Here is a 19058-nt window from a genome sequence, read left to right on the forward strand (position 1 = left end):
CCACGGTGTTACAGTACGTGTGTTGGAGACGAGAGATGGCTGAAAACACTGCTATTCAGTCTGGTTGCTACTTTTTAATAAGCATTTCTTCTATTAAAAGAGACAGAAATATGGCATTATTGAGAAAACAAGTGGGGGGGGTTTTTACGACGAAATGGGCCTTTCACAAACTTCAAAGAATTCCCTCTCTCTGGGTGTTCTTGTCTTTCTCTCAGCGTTACTTGTAGCGTTTGGTCTTCCCACAGCTTTCTTCTCCCTCTCCGTTTCAACTCTCTGCTCTGATGTAACTTCCAGACATCCATCTCCGCCCCCCCCCCCTTCCCCGGCAGAGAGGAAGACCTCTGTCTTGGGATCACCTGATCACCATCTTTAATGTGTACACACAGGAAGAGCTTTGTTCATCTGATCAGGCCTCGGGGATCTGCAGCACCTCTTATTATATCAGATGAACATACTGGCCCCGTACTAAAATACTTTGCTTTGAATTCACACCATTGACAAATATTATAACTGGTAACATGTGAAATTCAAGTAAATGATAATAGATGGTTTCCGCAGAGTTTGGCCTTCCGAGCTGACCATGTCACACATTTTTCATCAGCGAGTGACCCTGTGGCCCCATAAACCCAACATAAAGTTGAGTGGAGGACGGGTTGAGTTGACTCGGAGCAAAGTGGAGCAGCCTGCACATTTATAAACAACATTCATCTTCCTCGAACTCTCCCGTCCTCCAAAATTGCCCCAATCCAATCATCATCTTCCTCTCCAAATATCTCCTCTTATCTCTTCATGCTTCTCTCCAAGGCGGTATTGAACATACTGATGAGTTTTAATGCATTTCAACTCTTATAAGACCTATAATACTTAGATATGTCTCCCAATTGCCATACTTATGAAACCCCTTGATGTTTGTCACCGCAGCTTTTTGAAACCAGACAGCTAGAGAATAATAACGTGGAAGTGTTTATTCTTCTTCCCAAGCCTATCGTTCACACTTCCAAACGTCTATCAAAGCGTCTCCTGGGTGACAGCTGAACACTGAATTGGGCTGAGAAAGCGGATGTGGGTAAAATGTGTGTGTTGGTGTGTACGTGGCTTTCTTTATTGCTACTGTGACGACAGTCTGGCTGGCTAATGTCAGATGACCCAAGGGGCCCTGCAGAAGTAAACAAACCTCTGCCAGAGATCTCAGAAGTCATAGCAGAAAGTAAGATAGGGTGCTTCGCCAAACAGACTGAAGGATAATTGTTGTTGGTAGCTGCGCCAATTCACAATAAACCCACTCAATCCAAAACATGCAGATGAAGCGGGCCGGTAAAAAGACTCATTTTACCCTCGTGTGAAACTGTTGATTAGCACATTTCTGCAGCAGATGGGATTGGAAAAACGGTGGGAGAGAAGAGGACATGAGGGGACAGGAGAGGACACAAGAGGAAAGGAGAGGAAATTAGAGGACAGGAGAGGACATGAGAGGAAAGGAGAGGACATGAGAGGAAATGAGAGGAAAGGAGAGGAAAGGAGAGGACAAGAGAGGAAAGGAGAGGACATGAGAGGAAAGGAGAAATGCAAGGAGGGAATGCAAGAGGAGCGGAGAAAAGGGAATGAAAGGGAAACTAATGATATGAGGATACAGGGAGAGGATAAGAAAGTGCACAGGATGAGGATGAATGGGAGAGGAGATGGAAAAAGGGGTGAAAATAAATTGGAAGAGAGGGAAATAAATTAATAAAATGCAAAAAAGGGGATAAGCAGAACAGAGAAGATGAAAGTGCAAAATACAAAAAATAATGATGAAGAAAAGGAAATGAAAGAGGACACAGCAAAAAAGGACAGAAAGAAAGGAGGGTATGAGAAGAGAGAAGAGGAGAGAGCATGAGAGGAAAGGGAGTTCAATTAATGACAAAAGCAGCCACCGCAGTGTTTAACAACACTGCTGAGGGTGAGTGGGAGTTTTCATGAGTGCAGTAGGAACATGGGCATTGTACTGTTTCTACACACACAGCATAAAACACGCTCAACATAGCCGTAACTCACACACACACACAAACGCCTACACACCCATTGTCTGTATGTGCAGGATCCGGTCGTAGATTCCGTCGGAGAGCTCAATCACCGCTCTGCTCGCCTGGACCATCTGCAGACAGAGGAGCATCTATTAGCCACACACACACACACACACACACACACACACACACACACACACACACACACACACACACACACACACACACAATTTGTTTTTGGTTGACCAACGCATTGTTTTTTTTTTACCCAAACTAACGTTTTTTTTTTAATCTTTTTTTTGGTCTTTCAGTAACTCAGCGCTAGTTGTTCATGGTTCTCTCCTGCAATTTCATGTGGTCGTACCGGTTCAAACTAAGAGGATCTGGGGAATTAACTGCAGACTTGATGGCAATTAATAGCGTTAATTGTAGCTGATTCAAGAAATTAAGGGAAAATATTTGGTTTATGGCAAAGTTTATCTGTTTTCTAGTATTTATGAGTTGAAAAACTCCGGTCTTTTTGGATTAGTTCCATCTAAAGTCATTAAATGCGTCATTTGACTCAAGGTTGCACATCTGCCGTAAGCCCTTAACTAATTGTGCCGTCTTTTTTTGTGTGTAAATCAAACATGTCGGCTCACAGTCTGTTTAATTGCCCACTATAACACGATACATCAAATTGGTGTAAATCCCACAGGATACGAACATTTACAACTAAATCAAATTCTATTGTGATAACTGATAACTGATAAGAAACTATATTGCATATGCTGGGGGTAGTTAAATGACTCATACAGCCAATTGGATTTCACACTGTAGGCTGTTTCCACACACATTGCACAGCAGACACAAACAGTACTTTATATATTTATATGTACACACAAGGCACACAGAGATTAATGTGACAGCTCTTTCAAAGTAATGAAACACACACACACACACACACGGGAATGACATGCGTAGCTCCTGCCTGATTAATTCTGCGCACTACAAACCCCACTGGGACCAGACCCCCTGTATGGGGAGAAAATAGTACATACATTTTGACCAGCTCCAATTCAATACGACACACACTCCTCCATATTTCCTGTCGCTGTTGTTCGCCCCTCCCTCTTCAGCCTTCAGGATTGAGGTATGGAATCCATTCATCCAAGCGACATTCAAATCTATGCTAATGGTATCCAGTAAAGCTTTTTCTACTCTTACCCGCTTGGCTGCAAATGAAAGTGGCTAAACACACACACAGAATCACACACACTACTTACTTACACACTGATGCACACAAAGACACACTATACAGTTGCTTGTTGTATAGCAGAGACAAACAACCCTAGTTCAATTACAGTGTCATGCTTTAAAGACAAACACCTTAATCATGACTTAATAAAAACAGAAAGGGGTTTATTTGTCTTCAATCCAGCCTGTGTTTGGTCATAAACCTGCCTCACTCACAATGCAGTCACTATCTGTAAATTGGCAATTGATACCGACTGTTCATCCTCCCTACCCACAATACTCCTGGGGAATATCCGATATGAAACATAAACAAGTGCACTTTGAGTAAATCTCCGAATATGTGTGTTGCAGCCGGCAGACAGATGGCTGTAAACAGGGAGTAATGTTGTTCACCACAGCAACACATGGAGAGGGTTACAGTGCTGGATTATAGCTGTATGTAAACCACTTATAGGGGGCCAGCAGCAAGCCCCTGAGGGAAGAAGAAGAACTGAGAAAGATTAAAGGGCTGAGAGATAAAAGAGGGAATATCTGACAGTCTCACACTGTATCCTTGCAGCGACCTAAACCCACAAACTGAATGACTAATCCCGCCTTATTGACTTTTGATTAGTTGATTAACAGTCCAATTGACCGCTCTTCCCCCTTTTATTTCTCGCTGTGTTTCCACGGGGGAGGCTGGATTTATTTTTAGACGTCATTAAATAAAAATAGGCCTGTTAAATAACTTTCTCCTGGTCGATGATAGCCTGCAGTTTATTAGTCTGGGAACACGTGGTGGCTTGGAGCCAAGGTGAGGATGTCGCCAATGTGTTTACGAGTCATGTTGCAGCCATAGCAAATGTGAATGTTGTTTCCTACGCAACAATGAGAGCCCACTTTGTGTTTGAGAACATATCAGTTAAAAAGGAAGCTTTTGTCTTGAAGGCGGAGCGGGGGGGGGCGGGGGGGGTCATCTTGCGCTTTGGTCAAGTAGAGAGGAGATGGGAGGGGCGCACTGATCTTTGCTGCTTTTGTTTGCTGTTTCCTTCCTTTTTATGTCTATCTCCTTTATCTGAGAAACCTAAAGCATATTTACTGTCTTCCTTTCTCACCATTTCATAAGTGGAGACGACCCGGCGAAGCACGTCAGGGAGGGGCCCCTGGGGGTCCAGTGCGGGGTAGTGGTCCCGGAGGTCAAACAGTAGCAATGGCGCCCCGTCTGGCCCTGAAACCCGGGAGCCCAGAGCGAGGACACACTGCATGAGGTTAGCCGCCACGGACACGCCACACAGATCTCTGAACACTGCTACTGAGTTCTGTTGGAGGAAAGAGAGACAGGGCGGACACATGTTAGTCTGCTACTGTACACACACATTTCAGAATCTCTCTCTTTCTCTCTGTATTTCCTTACCCTGGTGGAAAAACAGTACGGATACACGGAGTGAAATCAAAATGAAATAAACAGAAAATATGTGAAATCACTTCCTGTACGTCTCACACTTGATTTGCACACACACACACACACACACACACACACACACACACACACACACACACACACACACACACACACACACACACACACACACACACACACACACACACACACACTGTGTTGTTATAGTAGATCAGGTTGAAGGTGTGACACGAGAAACCACAGATCAAGTTTCTGCCTGGCTCTAAAAAGTTGGATCAGTTTTTTGATTTTTTTTTTTCAATTGCAGAAAATGTGCCACCCTTTCTTCCCTTTGGTTCTTTTCTGGTACAAGAACAATCATTGCAGTTACATTTCAATAGATATGAGCACGGAAGATAAGACTGTTTACCCTCTATGAACAAGCAGGAATATAGTGAATTATTTTGTTCAAGATTCAAGGCTTTATTGTCATTTGCACATTAGCTACAGTGTAGATATGAATGAAAACATATTTAGGGGGTGCAACCAAATTTCCCAGAATCCAATGCAACATCTTCCTATACCTATGTTATCTGACCATCAGTCTAAAACCCAGTGATATTCAGTGTATCAAATAATCACATTTGAGAATCCTGCTTGATGAATGACTTCAATGAACCCAGAAAACGAACAAAATCATTGTTGATTAATGTTATGCTGCTTTCTTCCTCACCTGCATGTTTTCCCTCAGGTCAGTGGCATCTCTCAGCGGAGGAGAAGCCATCTTGAAGACCTCGTCCACAGCCCGGACCCCCAGGTCCCTCAGAGCTGCGTAGTTCCTCCCTTTGCGGGCCTTCCTCACCGACAGTCCCCTCTTGTGAGGCTTCCCCCCTCCCCTCCGGTTGGTGAGCGCCACGTGGACGAACAGCTTGGCGTGGGGAAGCTCCTCCCCCGTGAGAGACTGGAGCGGGACGTGTCGGTACCCCGGCTGAAGACACTCCAGAGGAATGGTGTACTGCCCTGTGGTGGTAGGGAGATTAGATTGAATTTGAAAGCATATCATGACATTTTAATTTATCGTTACAGTTGTGACCTCTGACCCGGACACTGACCTATAAACTCATCCCCTATGAAGTCGTCATCCAGCACCACGAAGCGCACCATGGTGAGCTCCGGCAGGTTGATCTGGAACTCGAAGCTCTCATCGAACACGGGGTTGTCTCCGTTCTGGGTCACCGTCCTGGTGCGGCGCTCCGTGCAGTCGGCCGGGATGCCGTGGATCTCAATGTACACGTAGGGGTCCACCACGTCTCCTTTGGCCCCCGAGCCCCTCGGCTTGGGCAGGTTCTGGCCGCTTATCACCTGGGAGAAGAATCAACAAAAAGGTTATTGATACATTTTCAGAACATCATAATGACTTGAGAACAGAGGTTTTCAAAGTAAGAGGCAGGCCTGTCCAGGAGGGCTAGACTTTTCAGGAGAAGTGAAACATATTAGAGGTTATTACATTACTACATACTTTCGAGACAGTATTTCTTTTTTTTCAATTTTTCCCACTTATTCATAATCTTATAAATACCTTCTTTTTTTATCAATGTAGTTTAGTCTGCAGTTGTGTCAACCAGCAATATGAAACTATCTTAACTAGTTTTTTCGGAGCGTTTATGACCAATGTAGGCTATTTTGATACCATAGGCATCCAGGAATTGAGAGAAATGATGAAACTAAGTAACTAAGGGAGATTAAGGGGATGCCTTTCCAGCTTTGTTAGGGTAGGCCCACAGAACCAGACTTTGAAAACCCCTGATTAAGAGGATCATTCAAGTTTTAAACAACTTCACAAAACACCACACCTTGACATGGAGCAGCTGCGGAGACACACCAGGCACCGTGTCTCTGGTGTCTGCGCTGAAATAGGACACCTCCTGCCGCATGATGGCAGGCCGCAGGACGTAACCACAGTTCCCATTCTGCCTGAACCACGCCGTGTTCAGGTCCATCATCAGTCCCGCTGTCTGGAAATTCATAGACACTATCTGGCAGCCGCACTTCCACAGGTCCTGAGGGTTCATGTTGCTGGAGTCAATACGCATGGGGTTGGGGTAGACCCTCGACAGGAAATGCTTGTTGTGATTGACAAAGTCTCCGGGGCTCTCGCCAGCGAGACGCACGGCCAGAGTCTCGTGGAAGGAACACAGCTCCCAAGGGTTCTGGCTTTTAGATGACGTGGGGAAATCAATGAAGCTGATGGAGCGGCAAAGTGTCACGAGATCAGAGAGCTCCTTCAAGAGTTGGAAACGTTTGGGAGGAAGAGGAACAGGAGGGACAGCTGTGACACTTTTCTGCAACATTTCCTTTTCATTTCCTCCAGGCGCTGCCCCCCCGCTGTTGGCCGCTTTTATCTTTTGACTCATCTCTGCCCCTTCATCCTCCTCACTCACCTCCCCATCCTCCCCATCAGGCCCCAACTTTTTACCCTTTAGTAGAATTCGATTCCTCAGGGCATGCGGTGATGGCAGGTATGACTTCCCTTCGTATGGAGGATCTGCGTATAACTTCTCCCCGAGTATCTTCACCAGATGTTGCCACATGACTTGCTGTTGTTGGACAGAACAATGGTTCTCAATACAAACAATTAAAGGGTAATGAGAAGCCACAAACGCAAACCTTCCGATTGCGTCCAACACACAATGCAGGAGCAGAGGCGGGGAGAGGCTGTGTCCCGTACAGACCACAGGCTCTCCATCGGGGCCGTCCCACACGTCCACCTCCACACAGCGACATCCCATCTTCAGCGCCCGGATGTAGCCGGAGATGTCGGACGGACCTCGAAACTGGTCCTCGATGAGGTAAGTGTTGTGGGAGGAGCTGATGTAGTAGTGGGACAGAGGCTGGGTCATGTCCTGGCACACGCCGTCGTGCTCCCTGTCGAAGAGGTGGCACTCTGCTGAGGTGAGGTAACTGGTGAAGCCGTCCAATGACAGGTACCCCTGCTGCCGGCCCTCCTCCGACGGCTCGTGGGAGAGGATGAGCTTCAGGCTGGTCTCCTCACTCACCTGGGGGAGGAAATGGATGGAGAAAGAAAATGGATAAGGGTGTATTCTATGTGTGTATGTGCATGTTCATATATCTCAACAACAGTTTGAACCTCACACTTTGAGGGTTTATTTCTTGTGACTGAAGGGAGTGCAGTGTTGACATGGGGCAAATTGGTAGGATGGTGGTGCTATATTAAAAAACCATACGTTTCCCAGACAAAATAATTTTTTGGACCAATCCCGTCTATCCATATAAGCCATTTGTGTCTAAATCAATTTTCTCCCAATTTTAATTGTTTCCCAATCTTTTTCTGCTACCCCTAATAGAATGACTTACCAATTTTCACAACATTTCGTACAGAACATCTCTGTACCAAGCCGGAAACAGCTACTTCATTAGTTTTTTTTAAGTTTTATACAGTTTCGCCCAAATGCTGTGGGCAGGGCTTATCCAAAATATGTATTGTGTTATTGCAATCACATTAGGTAGAAATGTGTAAATAGGATTCAAATTTGGTGCCATTTTGCCAAACGGTAGTGCAGCATAATTTAACTTGAATGGATGCTCACATCTCTTTCTGACTTTTTGTCTATATCTGTATGTATGTATGCACTTTTTCAAGAACCGTTCATCCAATCGACTTCGCAGGGGTATTGCTGAGGACCCCTGGGAGGGAAGTGTCGAGTGGATCAGTGGTTCTTGACAACACTGCAAGAAGCCCTACAGAGGGCAAAGCAATCAGCCCGTTCTGAAGGGAACAGGCACTGCAGGAGTGGATGAGATTGCATTTGTGAATGCAAGCCTGACTTGTTTTATGCTATTAGTAGGCGGGATTCATTTGTGTTACCCACTTGAGCCATGCCTTGTTCAGCCTCGAGGAACCTCATCAGGTCTTTGGTGTCCAGAAACTCCTTGTTGCTTGAGAACTGCACCAACAGGAAGTAGATCTCCGGACGTGTGCAAAAGTCATGGAATACCTTGATGAAATCCTGCTTGGTGACGCGCTCATTTCTTCCTATTGGTCTTTTGTTTTCGCCGGGATCTTTAGCTCCAGATTCATTTTCTAGAGTGAGCCCACTCATGCTGGTCCTGACTCTTTGAAGCTCTTTAAACCTGAGCTCCACTTTGCCACCGCCCACACCAGGATTCACGCTCCGTATCAACTTAACGGCCAGCTGTAAGCGTAACCCTTCCACGTCTTCTTCCAGATCGTCTGAATCCACGGCCGAGGAGAACAGCTGCTCCAGCCAGCCGAGGCGGAGGCTGTCCTGACTGCTGGCCAGCATGTCCAGGGCGTGTTTCCCATACTGCATCAGATACCTGGAGGAGGATTAGAGAGGGACAGGCAGAGTTAGAGGAAACCGAATGTTATCCTTACAATGTAACTCGCTGACAATAAAATAAAATAACTGCAGCAGTCGAATCAATTTCAATTCAAATCAAATTCACCGCCAGTCCTGCAACACAAACACGTCTCAGAGAACGACACGAAGAAATAAGACAGGCACGATGTCACTATTCACAGCCAATAAAAACAGGAAGACAGGAAAGTCTGCAACATGAGATATCAGGTTGGACTGACATAAAGGGACTAACTGTATTTGCTAGATTAGCCTACGCCACATGTACAAACCTCAGTTAAACCACAAATACATTTCACCTATCTTTAGGAACCAGTTTCTCAAAATGCACAGGTGTTAAATGCACCAAGAGTAAGTATACAAAGTTTCTGACTGACAATGAGTGATTAAATGAAGGCAAAATGTCAATATATGGGTAAATATGTCTTCCCTAAATCACCAAAATGACAGCTTTATATAACAAAGAACAACATGCCAAATATCAAACAGGAAGTATGTAGATCAGAAAGCTCTTTACTAGGGCTGTGCGATTATGGCAAAAATCATAATTACAATTATTTTGGTCAATAATTGATATCACGATTATTAAATACGATTATTCATTGACTTTGAAAACATCCATTTATTGAACTTTAAAACAAATACAAATAATAATTTGAACAGTATCTTTTCAACTGTTGATTACCCTGAACGTATAATTTAACTGAAAAAACAATAAATCATTTATTTTTTTTATTGTTTTTTCAGTTAAATTATACGTTCAGGGTAATCAACAGTTGAAAAGATACTGTTCAAATTATTATTTGTATTTGTTTTAAAGTTCAATAAATGGNGGAGAGAGAGTAGTAACATGGAAATAGTGAATGAATGAGTAAAGAAGGTCTTCCTGGTTGAACTTACGCTGAGCTTTATTAGAACTCAAACATTTTAGTAAAAGTAACTGAATTAAAAATAAATTGCATTAGCGAGTGTTGTGCCAGTTTCATATCTCTTGTGTATGTTCATGTTAAAAAGCAACCAACAAACAATTGCAATGGACCCCTGCAGGTAGGAAAAACACATTTGAACTAGAGCTCAAATTGTGTGAATCAGGACAAATTATTTTTCAGTTTTAAAGTTGTAAGCACAAACAGGATTTTCTGACTTAATTCTGCAAAAGGTATGGATCTGGTACATTGGTGAACGATAAGGTACAAATTGTTTAATTCTGGAATCTAATGATGTAATACTTTGTCACCCCTAAAAAATATAGCAAGTAAGGGGAAAAAAGCCCCACAGTTGACCCACAGTTAAAAAATGTCACCACAATAAATAAATCGGAATAATGTGAGACACATCACATAATCTTTCCTCAGAGTTTTGCTTGCATGTCTTGTTCCCATGTGTCATATATCATAGGGAATTTCTTTTTAGCAGAGATTTCCCCTGATGGTGGATGAGGCTTGGTATAAAACAAATCATGTTTAAAGCCTTTTAATTGCCCATAAATCAAAGGAATCAAGCCTTTTCCTGGTGCTGTTGAAAACCTTGGAAGTAAAACAACACCCGGAGCCAGTCTAACGCGATTATTTTCGCTCTCTCACAGATGCAGCAAAAAAAGCTCTGCATCTTGTCAATTGTTTTCCAGAAGCCTTTGGGAGACTCGGAGTCTTCTCCCTAAAGAGATATCATGGCCCTGAGCTGGTTTTATATGATTTGAGATATATTTCACCAGTCAATCGATGCGGTACAACCCATCTGGGAAGCCAGGGCTGTTCTCTGCTTGTCTTCTTCGCCTCCTCCTCCTCTTCCTTGTACATTTCCAGGGAATAGCCATGATGAGAACACTGAAAGGGGGAATTTGTCAATGCTTCAAATATGTTGAGAGGCATCTGAGAGTGAAGTGCAATTACACAGACGCAGAGAGGGGGAAAACATGTCTCAGAAGTTCCAGTGGGAGAGAAAAGAGAACCAGGGACTAGACAACTTTTTATTCCTTTTGACAGGGGAGAAAAACATTCCGTGCCATTATTTCTTAGCTTATGAATTCCTTATGCTTTTTGTATTCCCTGCTTCTTTGTTGGATTTGTTTATGCAATATGCAAACACAATGTGTTATTTATGGCACAGTGTACATGTTAATTGCGTAGGAACCTCATTAGAAGTGTTTTTCCGGCAGGTAACTTCAAAATAATTGGTGATTCTAGCTTCTCGATCATCCTCAGTGGACTCAGTAAGTGTTAGTAAGTATTTTACTTGGCCTCTGCCTTTTACCCAGTGTATCAGTCTACTCCCATATCAGCATTCAGGCACTCAAACTCAAACTCGGGGTGCTACTTCCTCCCATCATCAGCGTTCAAGCACGTGATCTCGGTTGCCACTTTCTCTCTCTTCATGAAAAGTTAAGTCTAGAACTAAGTAAATACTTGGGTTTTGGGAGAGATCTTCAGAATTGGTTAGGCAGGAGCTGTGTCACTTTGTTCCTTCAGCAAATGTCATAACTTCCATTGAAACCTCAGTGTCTGACATCAGTTCCAGCTCTCCTGTGTTTTCATTGTGTTTCGAGTCCTTGCTCCAGAACGTTCCTTTACAGTAAGAACTAGCATGTGTAACAGATGCATGCATTTACCATGTTCACCAATAATCAATTTCTGTTCTTTGAAATACTTTTTACAGTTTTTTCACTTTGGGAACTTTTATTTTGTTACTTCTGACACAACCATTTCTGTGCTTTCGCAAAAAGCTCTCTCCTCCTTTAAAAGGTATGCATATTGAAACCCTGTAAAGCAGTGGTCACCAACCAGTCAATCGCGAGTGTGGTGCGGGTAGATCGCGGACCGTTAACAAAAAAAGTAACAAAAGAAATACAAATAAAATAAAAATAATAATGTTTGAAAAATATGTTTTTAGATGTAAACATATCATCCAGGTTAGCAGGTGCCACTTGATTGACGTATATTTGAGACACCTCAATAATATAATACATTAACCGTGCTTTATGTGAACCTCATCATGACACAAGAGAGGACGGCAGGACTGCAATTTCCCGTGTTCAATGAATGCAACAGAGGCAAGTCACCAGACCAATCAGAGAGTTGCATGGAAATACACGTGTGCTTGTGTCATTCAAGCTCGGCTCTGTGTGTGTGTGGCAATAGCGCATTTAGGGAGAGAGTGGGAGAGAAGGGGAGAGAGGGACCGGTGCTAGCGGGGACCGTGATGTTAGCATCTGGTTAGCTAGCTGCACTAACGGACATAACGAGCTGTTTCCACAACAAGCTGGAGGAGAGTCCTCTCCTGTCAGACTGAGGGGCTCAGGTGAGCTAAAGGACTCTTCAGTGTTTATAACGGTTTTGTCACAAATTATTAAAAGATTACTTCGCGGCACACCTTCATACGATCATTATAGTTATACAAACAATAAGAGAATANCGTATAATTTAACTGAAAAAACAATAAAAAAAATAAATGATACATTTAAATAAATAATTTCAAAATAACAAATACCAATAAACAAGATCAACAAATATTTTTGGAGCGCACTTCCACAAGCTACTAAACATATATAAATATGATAAATAAAAATAAATTCGATCAAATATGTTGCAGTGCACTGTCACAACCTAGCAAAGCAAAATAATTGTTTTTTTCGATTATGTTGTTTTCGTAATTGTGGCAGGCCAAAATCGTAATTGCGATTAAAATAGGATTAATTGCACAGCCCTACTCTTTACCTATAAAATCAGTGTTGCTGGTACATATTACAATCGGGTGAACAATGCAAGACTGCTCCTGATTATGTGTTGCATCATACCTCAGGCCAGTCACCCAAATGTTAGCCACTTCAGCAGAGTTGGCCACCAGGTCCAAGCTCTCATACATCTCTCCATAGATGATGGAGAACGCACAGTCCTCTGAAATCTGCTCATAAACACCACTGGTGCGGAACGTCTCTGTGTTGCGGCCGGTCCGTACCTAGAGAGATGAGAACAGCCACATCAGACGCAATAAAAACAAATCAAATGTTGACCTCCATTTAGTAAAGGGTTGTAAATATTCCCTTTGCCTCAGTCTAAAGGAGTTTTTTTCTCTTGACACTGACCTCTCGTATGGAAGCCAAAGATATGCGGGCTTTGTCTGACTCCTTCTTGGACGGCTCCCAGCACAGAGCCTGCAGCCCGGCGTCCAGCAGGTAGTAACGCTGGTAAACACGGGAGTTGGTTCGGATTTTCTTCAGCTCAATCCCCTCAACCTGGAAGCAAAATATAATAATAATAATATTCATAATAATAATAATAATAATAATAATAAAGCTTTATTTCTATAGCACTTTTCATACAAAACATGCAGCTCAAAGTGCTTTACGAAATGACACATCACAAGTTAAAAACAAACAACAAGAAATTCCCCCCTTTTTATTTGTTAAGAACTTTAAAAGGTGCATGCAGCAAAATATGACATGTTATCAGGTTAATAGACAAAAGGAGGTAAAATGTATGGTAATACAAATAAAATAAAATAAATAATGGTTTCTCTCTGACAGGTAAGACACAAGACAACTGAGTCGATGCAACAATATAAAACCCCATAAAACAAAGTGAACATATAGGTACAACAGAAATAAAAAATAAAAAGATTAAGACCTATAAAATGAATAAAACAATATAAAGGTAGGTAAATTATAAAGACTAAAAGAACATTTCAAGTTGGGGGTTGCTAATAAAAAGCTAATCTAAAAAGATGAGTTTAAAAATATGGAAGAAATTGTAACCCTCCGAACAAGCCCCTATTAGTGTTTGAGGCTGTGATCTTACATAGACCCTTGATGCATGCACTGGACATTCAATATGTATTGCACAGATATGTAAAAGTTATGTTCTGTAATGTAAAGGATTACAGTGTGGCTGACCCACCATGGAGTGGATACAGTCTGCAGCACTGCTGATCTTCTTCTCTGACAGGCTGCTGCTGAAGGACACCGTCTTCTTCCGATCCCGACCGGCACGTGAGCCATCCTGATGAGAGAGAGAGGGGGGAAGGAGTGATGAGAGGACGTCGCAAATCAAGAGAGGAGGAGGGACGGTCGAGGAGATAATAAGAAGTGAGTTGAATGAGAGTTAGCCTGTTTTGGCTTTAGCATAACAAACAATTCTCTCCATCCACTTTTGATATCAGAAGATTAAAGGGCATGTCATCTTATATAACCGTACATAAACGCAGATTATTTGGTCTACTGCATAAAAGCCTCCCATTCCCAATCCGTTATTGTTTTTCCTGATGCTAAAAGCCTTCGCGTGCCCTTGCCCTTCACCATAACACCATAAATCATACCTGAGGAGACAGAGGCAGCAGGCAGCAGCATTTTAATTCTGCCCCCCCCCTCCCCCCTCATCGACGCCCGCAGACCCAATCAGTTTATCTGCGCTCACCATCGCAGCTCATCCACCTGATCTATTGACCGATCAGATATAACCCCCACAGAAGACAGATAAGAGCATATATGTGGGCGAAGTTATTCAATTATAGATGTATTAGAGGCCTGATCAAATCCAATCAAATACTTAATTGAAGCTAATCTGGGGCAGGATGACATCATTGGAGCTGAATGAAGCCTACGTAAAGTGATTGAAGACGCAAACACCCACATGCTCAACACACAGCGGTCTTCTTATGTACTGCATATATATCACAACAAGCAGTGAAGAAGAAGACAAAATGTCCTAAAAACAACAGCTTTTAAATACTTTTCACACACTGGGAAGATTCAGATTTTCCTTATGATAATTCAAAAGAACTGTTGCCCATAAAATTGGAATATCTTTTTCTTTTTTTTTAAGATATACACTTTATCAAGAATAAATCACATTGTCACACTCATTATGAGAAGAAGTCAAACATATGTTATTCCAACTTTATAGACAACAGTGTATAACTACTTTTATTAGGAATTCATCTAAAAATCAACTTCTTTCAACTGGAATACAAATAAATGTATAATTGATAGTTAAAAAGACCATCACATTTGTCTAGAGCTAATAGTGCTGTCATCAAATAACATGTTTTGTATGACCTAGAGTCAAAAATGTAGATATTTGTTCTATTTTAATGTAATTCTTCACATTGTAAAAAATCTGGAACTTTTGGAAATCGACTGAAAGAATGAATGAATCATCAAAATAGTTGTGAATGAATTTTAGCTCGAGGTAACCTTAATAACACATAGTTAAATACATTTGTATGTAGTGTGTGTGAGTCCTTCCCATTGTATACAATTAAACATGTTATCAAAGTCTAAGAATATATTTAGATCTCTTTATAAAGTAGTTTACCTTTAAAAAAGTGAATACATCAAAGACAATAAAATATAAATACACAATATCAGTATTTGTGTTGTTGAAACTTGATATCGTGCAACCTGTTGCTGTGGGGCTAACACATACAGCTCACTTGTTTTGGAGTGATTCATAAGTCCAAATTGATCACCAGTAGACCAATCAACATTTTCATATTCATAATGAACATCTGTGAACACTGATCCGCCGCTAATTAAAATCTACTCATCAGCATGACTATGATTTCATTCAAATAAGAGTTCAAATGAACCTCAAGAGCACTTGGATCTTTTATGAGAGGATAGAGAAGGAAACCTTTCATATAAAAGAAATCTGGGGGATATGAAAGAGATATAAGAAAAATAATATATCTGAAGAATATGAATGAACACGTGAGAGAAGGGAAGCTTCATTCTCAGAGGATGAAAAGCTTTTCCTCAGAGGGAACCATCATCGCAAATCCTCATTGAGTTGCCTCATTACGATGAAGAAGTGTTTCCGATGGAGACGCGCTCGTTTAAGCCGGCGCACGGAGGGAGGGAGGTGTCGCTCTAAAAATACCCAAGGTGCTTTAGGGTATAATGGATGTGGTGGGGTCGTAGAGAAATTAAGTTTTCCCTTCAAGACCCCCCTTTTGAGCTTACTCTGAAAACTGCAGGAAGCTGAAGGAAGAGACCTTACCTTGGAAAATGTCAATCGTGCTATATATGAAATGATTGACCTGTACAGTACTTCAAATAAAGAAACATTGCAAACTCAGATCTGTAACACAACCTTAGCTATAGATGATCACTCGTGCTTCTGATCCCAACTACAATACTGCAATTCACTTTTAACCTGCCTCAGCAAATCGTCTCTGAACTGGTCCAAAACGCTGCTGCAAAGCCACCCATGAGCTGTAATCTTCTTTACTCAGCCTTCCAATCAATAAAGGATTGTGTTCTTGTTTTTAATAAAGGGCCCTGCATGTTCAAGTACATCTCTGACCTGTACCATCCTTAATTCAGCCGCTGTAGGTCACCTGGCTTACAGGTTATCGTACGCACTCAACTTTAATCTTCTTTAAAAGCAGCGAAAGAAACACTCATTCAAACTGGCCTTTTTCTCACCTTGTGGCCTACTATTTTGTGGGTTTTAAGGTCTATTGCGGCTTAGGTTTAATTGTTTTGTTTTGTTGTTGTCAATACTTACCTACTCTGATGGTCAATTTTAGCCCCTGAGAAAGACATTAGCAAAACAAAAACACAAACTGGGATTTAAGCTAATTGATTTTGTGTTCTAATTTTGTTTTAAAGCTGCCATTTTCGGAGTGTTAGAGTAACACCTCTGATTGTTACCTCAAATAGAAAAACAAATGCAAGTCCACCCCACCAGCAGCAGCATTTAATTTGAAGACTGTGCTAAATTAGAAAGCTCATGGGAAATTCCGACTGATGCACAATGAGGCGCCGAGCCAACAGTTATTGACTTAACTCACAAACAGAGACACATGCACCATCACACAGGAGCACAGTATGTGTGTGTGTGTGTGTGTGTGTGTGTGTGTGTGTGTGTGTGTGTGTGTGTGTGTGTGTGTGTGTGTGTGACATTAGCAGTAATGGTCCCTGTGTGGCGGTACCAGCACCAATCACAGTTCACACGTTACTGCACATAAATAACATGGTCTCCACAGACAGCCATGTGACCTGTAAAACACGTCATTCTCTGTTTAATAGACCAGCGATAGACAAAAAATCATATGGAAGTAATATAATGTTCTCTAAATACTGTTAAATCTAATAAACCGTGAAAAGGGGAAACACCAGGGTCCTCACAGTGGTTTCTTCAAATGTTGGGATTCGATTATCTCACATGCGGAGGTTGTCTTGCACCTCTGTTAGCGCAGACATAAATTACAGATAGAGAGAGACATAGCCAAACAGCACTGACGTCACTGTGGACTCTAAATTAATTATCCTGACAGGATAAAACTAAAGGTCACAGATTAACCCGCAAGTAGATAAACACATGAATAAAACACAAAGGTAAATGAATTGATTTTTCCATGTAAAAAAAAAGACACACATGCCTAACCAGATTAGAGTACACACACAAACAAACACACACACACACACACACACACACACACACACACACACACACACACACAAACAAAGAACAACAAAACTAGTCATCCTCTATACCCTGATAAAAAAATTCCATTTGGCTTTAATCTCTGTGAGAAATTACTTGATGTCGCCGTCACAAAGACCCTATTTAGTTTTTACTGCCTGAGAGGAAGATGAGTCTTCAAAACCACCACTGCGCTTCAAAACAGGAAACCGGCCGTCAGCTTGTCACAGAGAACTTCCTGTGGCTTCATTGAGAGGCAAGTGAAGCGACACAGAAGACTGAACCAAGAAAAAGAACAACGAGAGGATTCCTGTACAGTGACACAGTAAGGGCGGGTGTCACTGCTGTGTGAAAACTCATCACTCAGTAGTATTGAGTTCTATTTTTATTTTCTTCGGTATCCACATACAGTATGAGCCCAACAAGTTATTTCTTACCAAATGTACAATAGTAGCCATGTTGACAGAATTGGTTCCTCTCAATACATTGTAAAAATAACTTGTTGAATATTTATATCGGAGTATTTATATATATTTATCAGAACCTCTCTTGCAGCTTCAGCAGTTAGTTAAAGGGGCCCCATTATGCTAGTTTTCAGGTTCATATTTGTAGGAAAAATATAATTATTATTTTTTTAAATCATAATTTGAAAGATTATTGATTCGAAAATAATATACACTACAGTAAAAATACGTCTGGGTCTCTGTGTTTCATTCAAGCTCGGCTGTGTGTGTGTGGAACGAGCCATTTTGTGTGCATGCGTGCGCGAGCGAGAGAGAGCGCGCACCGGTACCGGAGATCGTTGTTGTTAGCTTCTGGTGCTAGCGAGCTACGCTAACGGATATAAGGAGCTTTTTCAACAACAAGGTGGAGGAGAGTCCTCTCCTGTCGGACTGAGAGGCTCAGTGAACTAAAGGACTCCCTCAGTGGCCGGGTCTCAAACGTTTTGGTCACCATTAATGTAAACAATTATTTCCGAGGCACACGTTTATATGATCATTATAGTTATAAAACAATAAGAGAATAAAGGAAAAACAAGTATGAAATACTATATGACAGTAAAAAAAGAAGTTTAAAAGGGGAGTGATAAGTAAAATATCCATAAAGAAATAGTAAATCTCTTTACAGTTCTGTTTCAAATGGGTGTTGAGAGATGTATCCATAGATCTCTTCATTTTGCTCTCAAAGTGCACCAGATGGATGCTTTTAACTTCAATTTCTTTTCTTTTTTAAATCTACCCGGGGGAGCATGCTCTACTGTGACCTGTTTTCATGCTTTAATGTTCAAAAAGGTCTATTTTGTGGAAGAGAAACTCCCTCTGGTGTAGGGCTGCTCGATTACGGCAAAAATCATAATCTCGATTATTTGGGTCAATAATTGATATCACGATTATTAAAAAACGATTATCCATTTGCTTTGAAAACATCAATTTATTGGAGAAAAAAAAGGGAACAGTATGTTTTTAACAGTTGATTACCCTGAACTTTAAGTATAATTCAACTGAAAAACAAATTTAAAAAAAAAGATTATAAAAAAATAATAATAATAAAAAAAGAATCGTTTTATTTTGATTACGTTGTTTTCGTAATCGTTGCAAGCCATAATCGTTATTGCGAT

The 19058-nt window shown here is 41.6% G+C and overlaps 1 protein-coding gene across 2 annotated transcripts in view; it reads right to left on the bottom strand.

The window, feature by feature from the left end:
- LOC104966681 (inactive phospholipase C-like protein 2) overlaps window positions 1–19058 on the bottom strand; it is a 46629-nt gene that overhangs the window by 16911 nt on the left and 10660 nt on the right. The window contains exons 2-10 of one of the 2 annotated variants that reach the window (XM_010795906.1): window positions 13910–14011; window positions 13099–13248; window positions 12811–12971; window positions 8508–8976; window positions 6471–7673; window positions 5730–5979; window positions 5351–5637; window positions 4334–4537; window positions 2059–2152 (exon numbers count right to left, since the gene is read on the bottom strand). In XM_010795906.1, coding sequence (XP_010794208.1) covers window positions 2059–2152; window positions 4334–4537; window positions 5351–5637; window positions 5730–5979; window positions 6471–7673; window positions 8508–8976; window positions 12811–12971; window positions 13099–13248; window positions 13910–14011 — 2920 coding nt within the window. The remainder of the gene's footprint in view (window positions 1–2058; window positions 2153–4333; window positions 4538–5350; window positions 5638–5729; window positions 5980–6470; window positions 7674–8507; window positions 8977–12810; window positions 12972–13098; window positions 13249–13909; window positions 14012–19058) is intronic. The other variant, XM_010795907.1, reaches the window with a different exon arrangement.

Source organism: Notothenia coriiceps, unplaced genomic scaffold, assembly GCF_000735185.1.
Source record: "Notothenia coriiceps isolate Sejong01 unplaced genomic scaffold, NC01 NC01_scaffold00037250, whole genome shotgun sequence".
In the NCBI taxonomy this organism is placed as follows: Eukaryota; Metazoa; Chordata; class Actinopteri; order Perciformes; family Nototheniidae; genus Notothenia; species Notothenia coriiceps.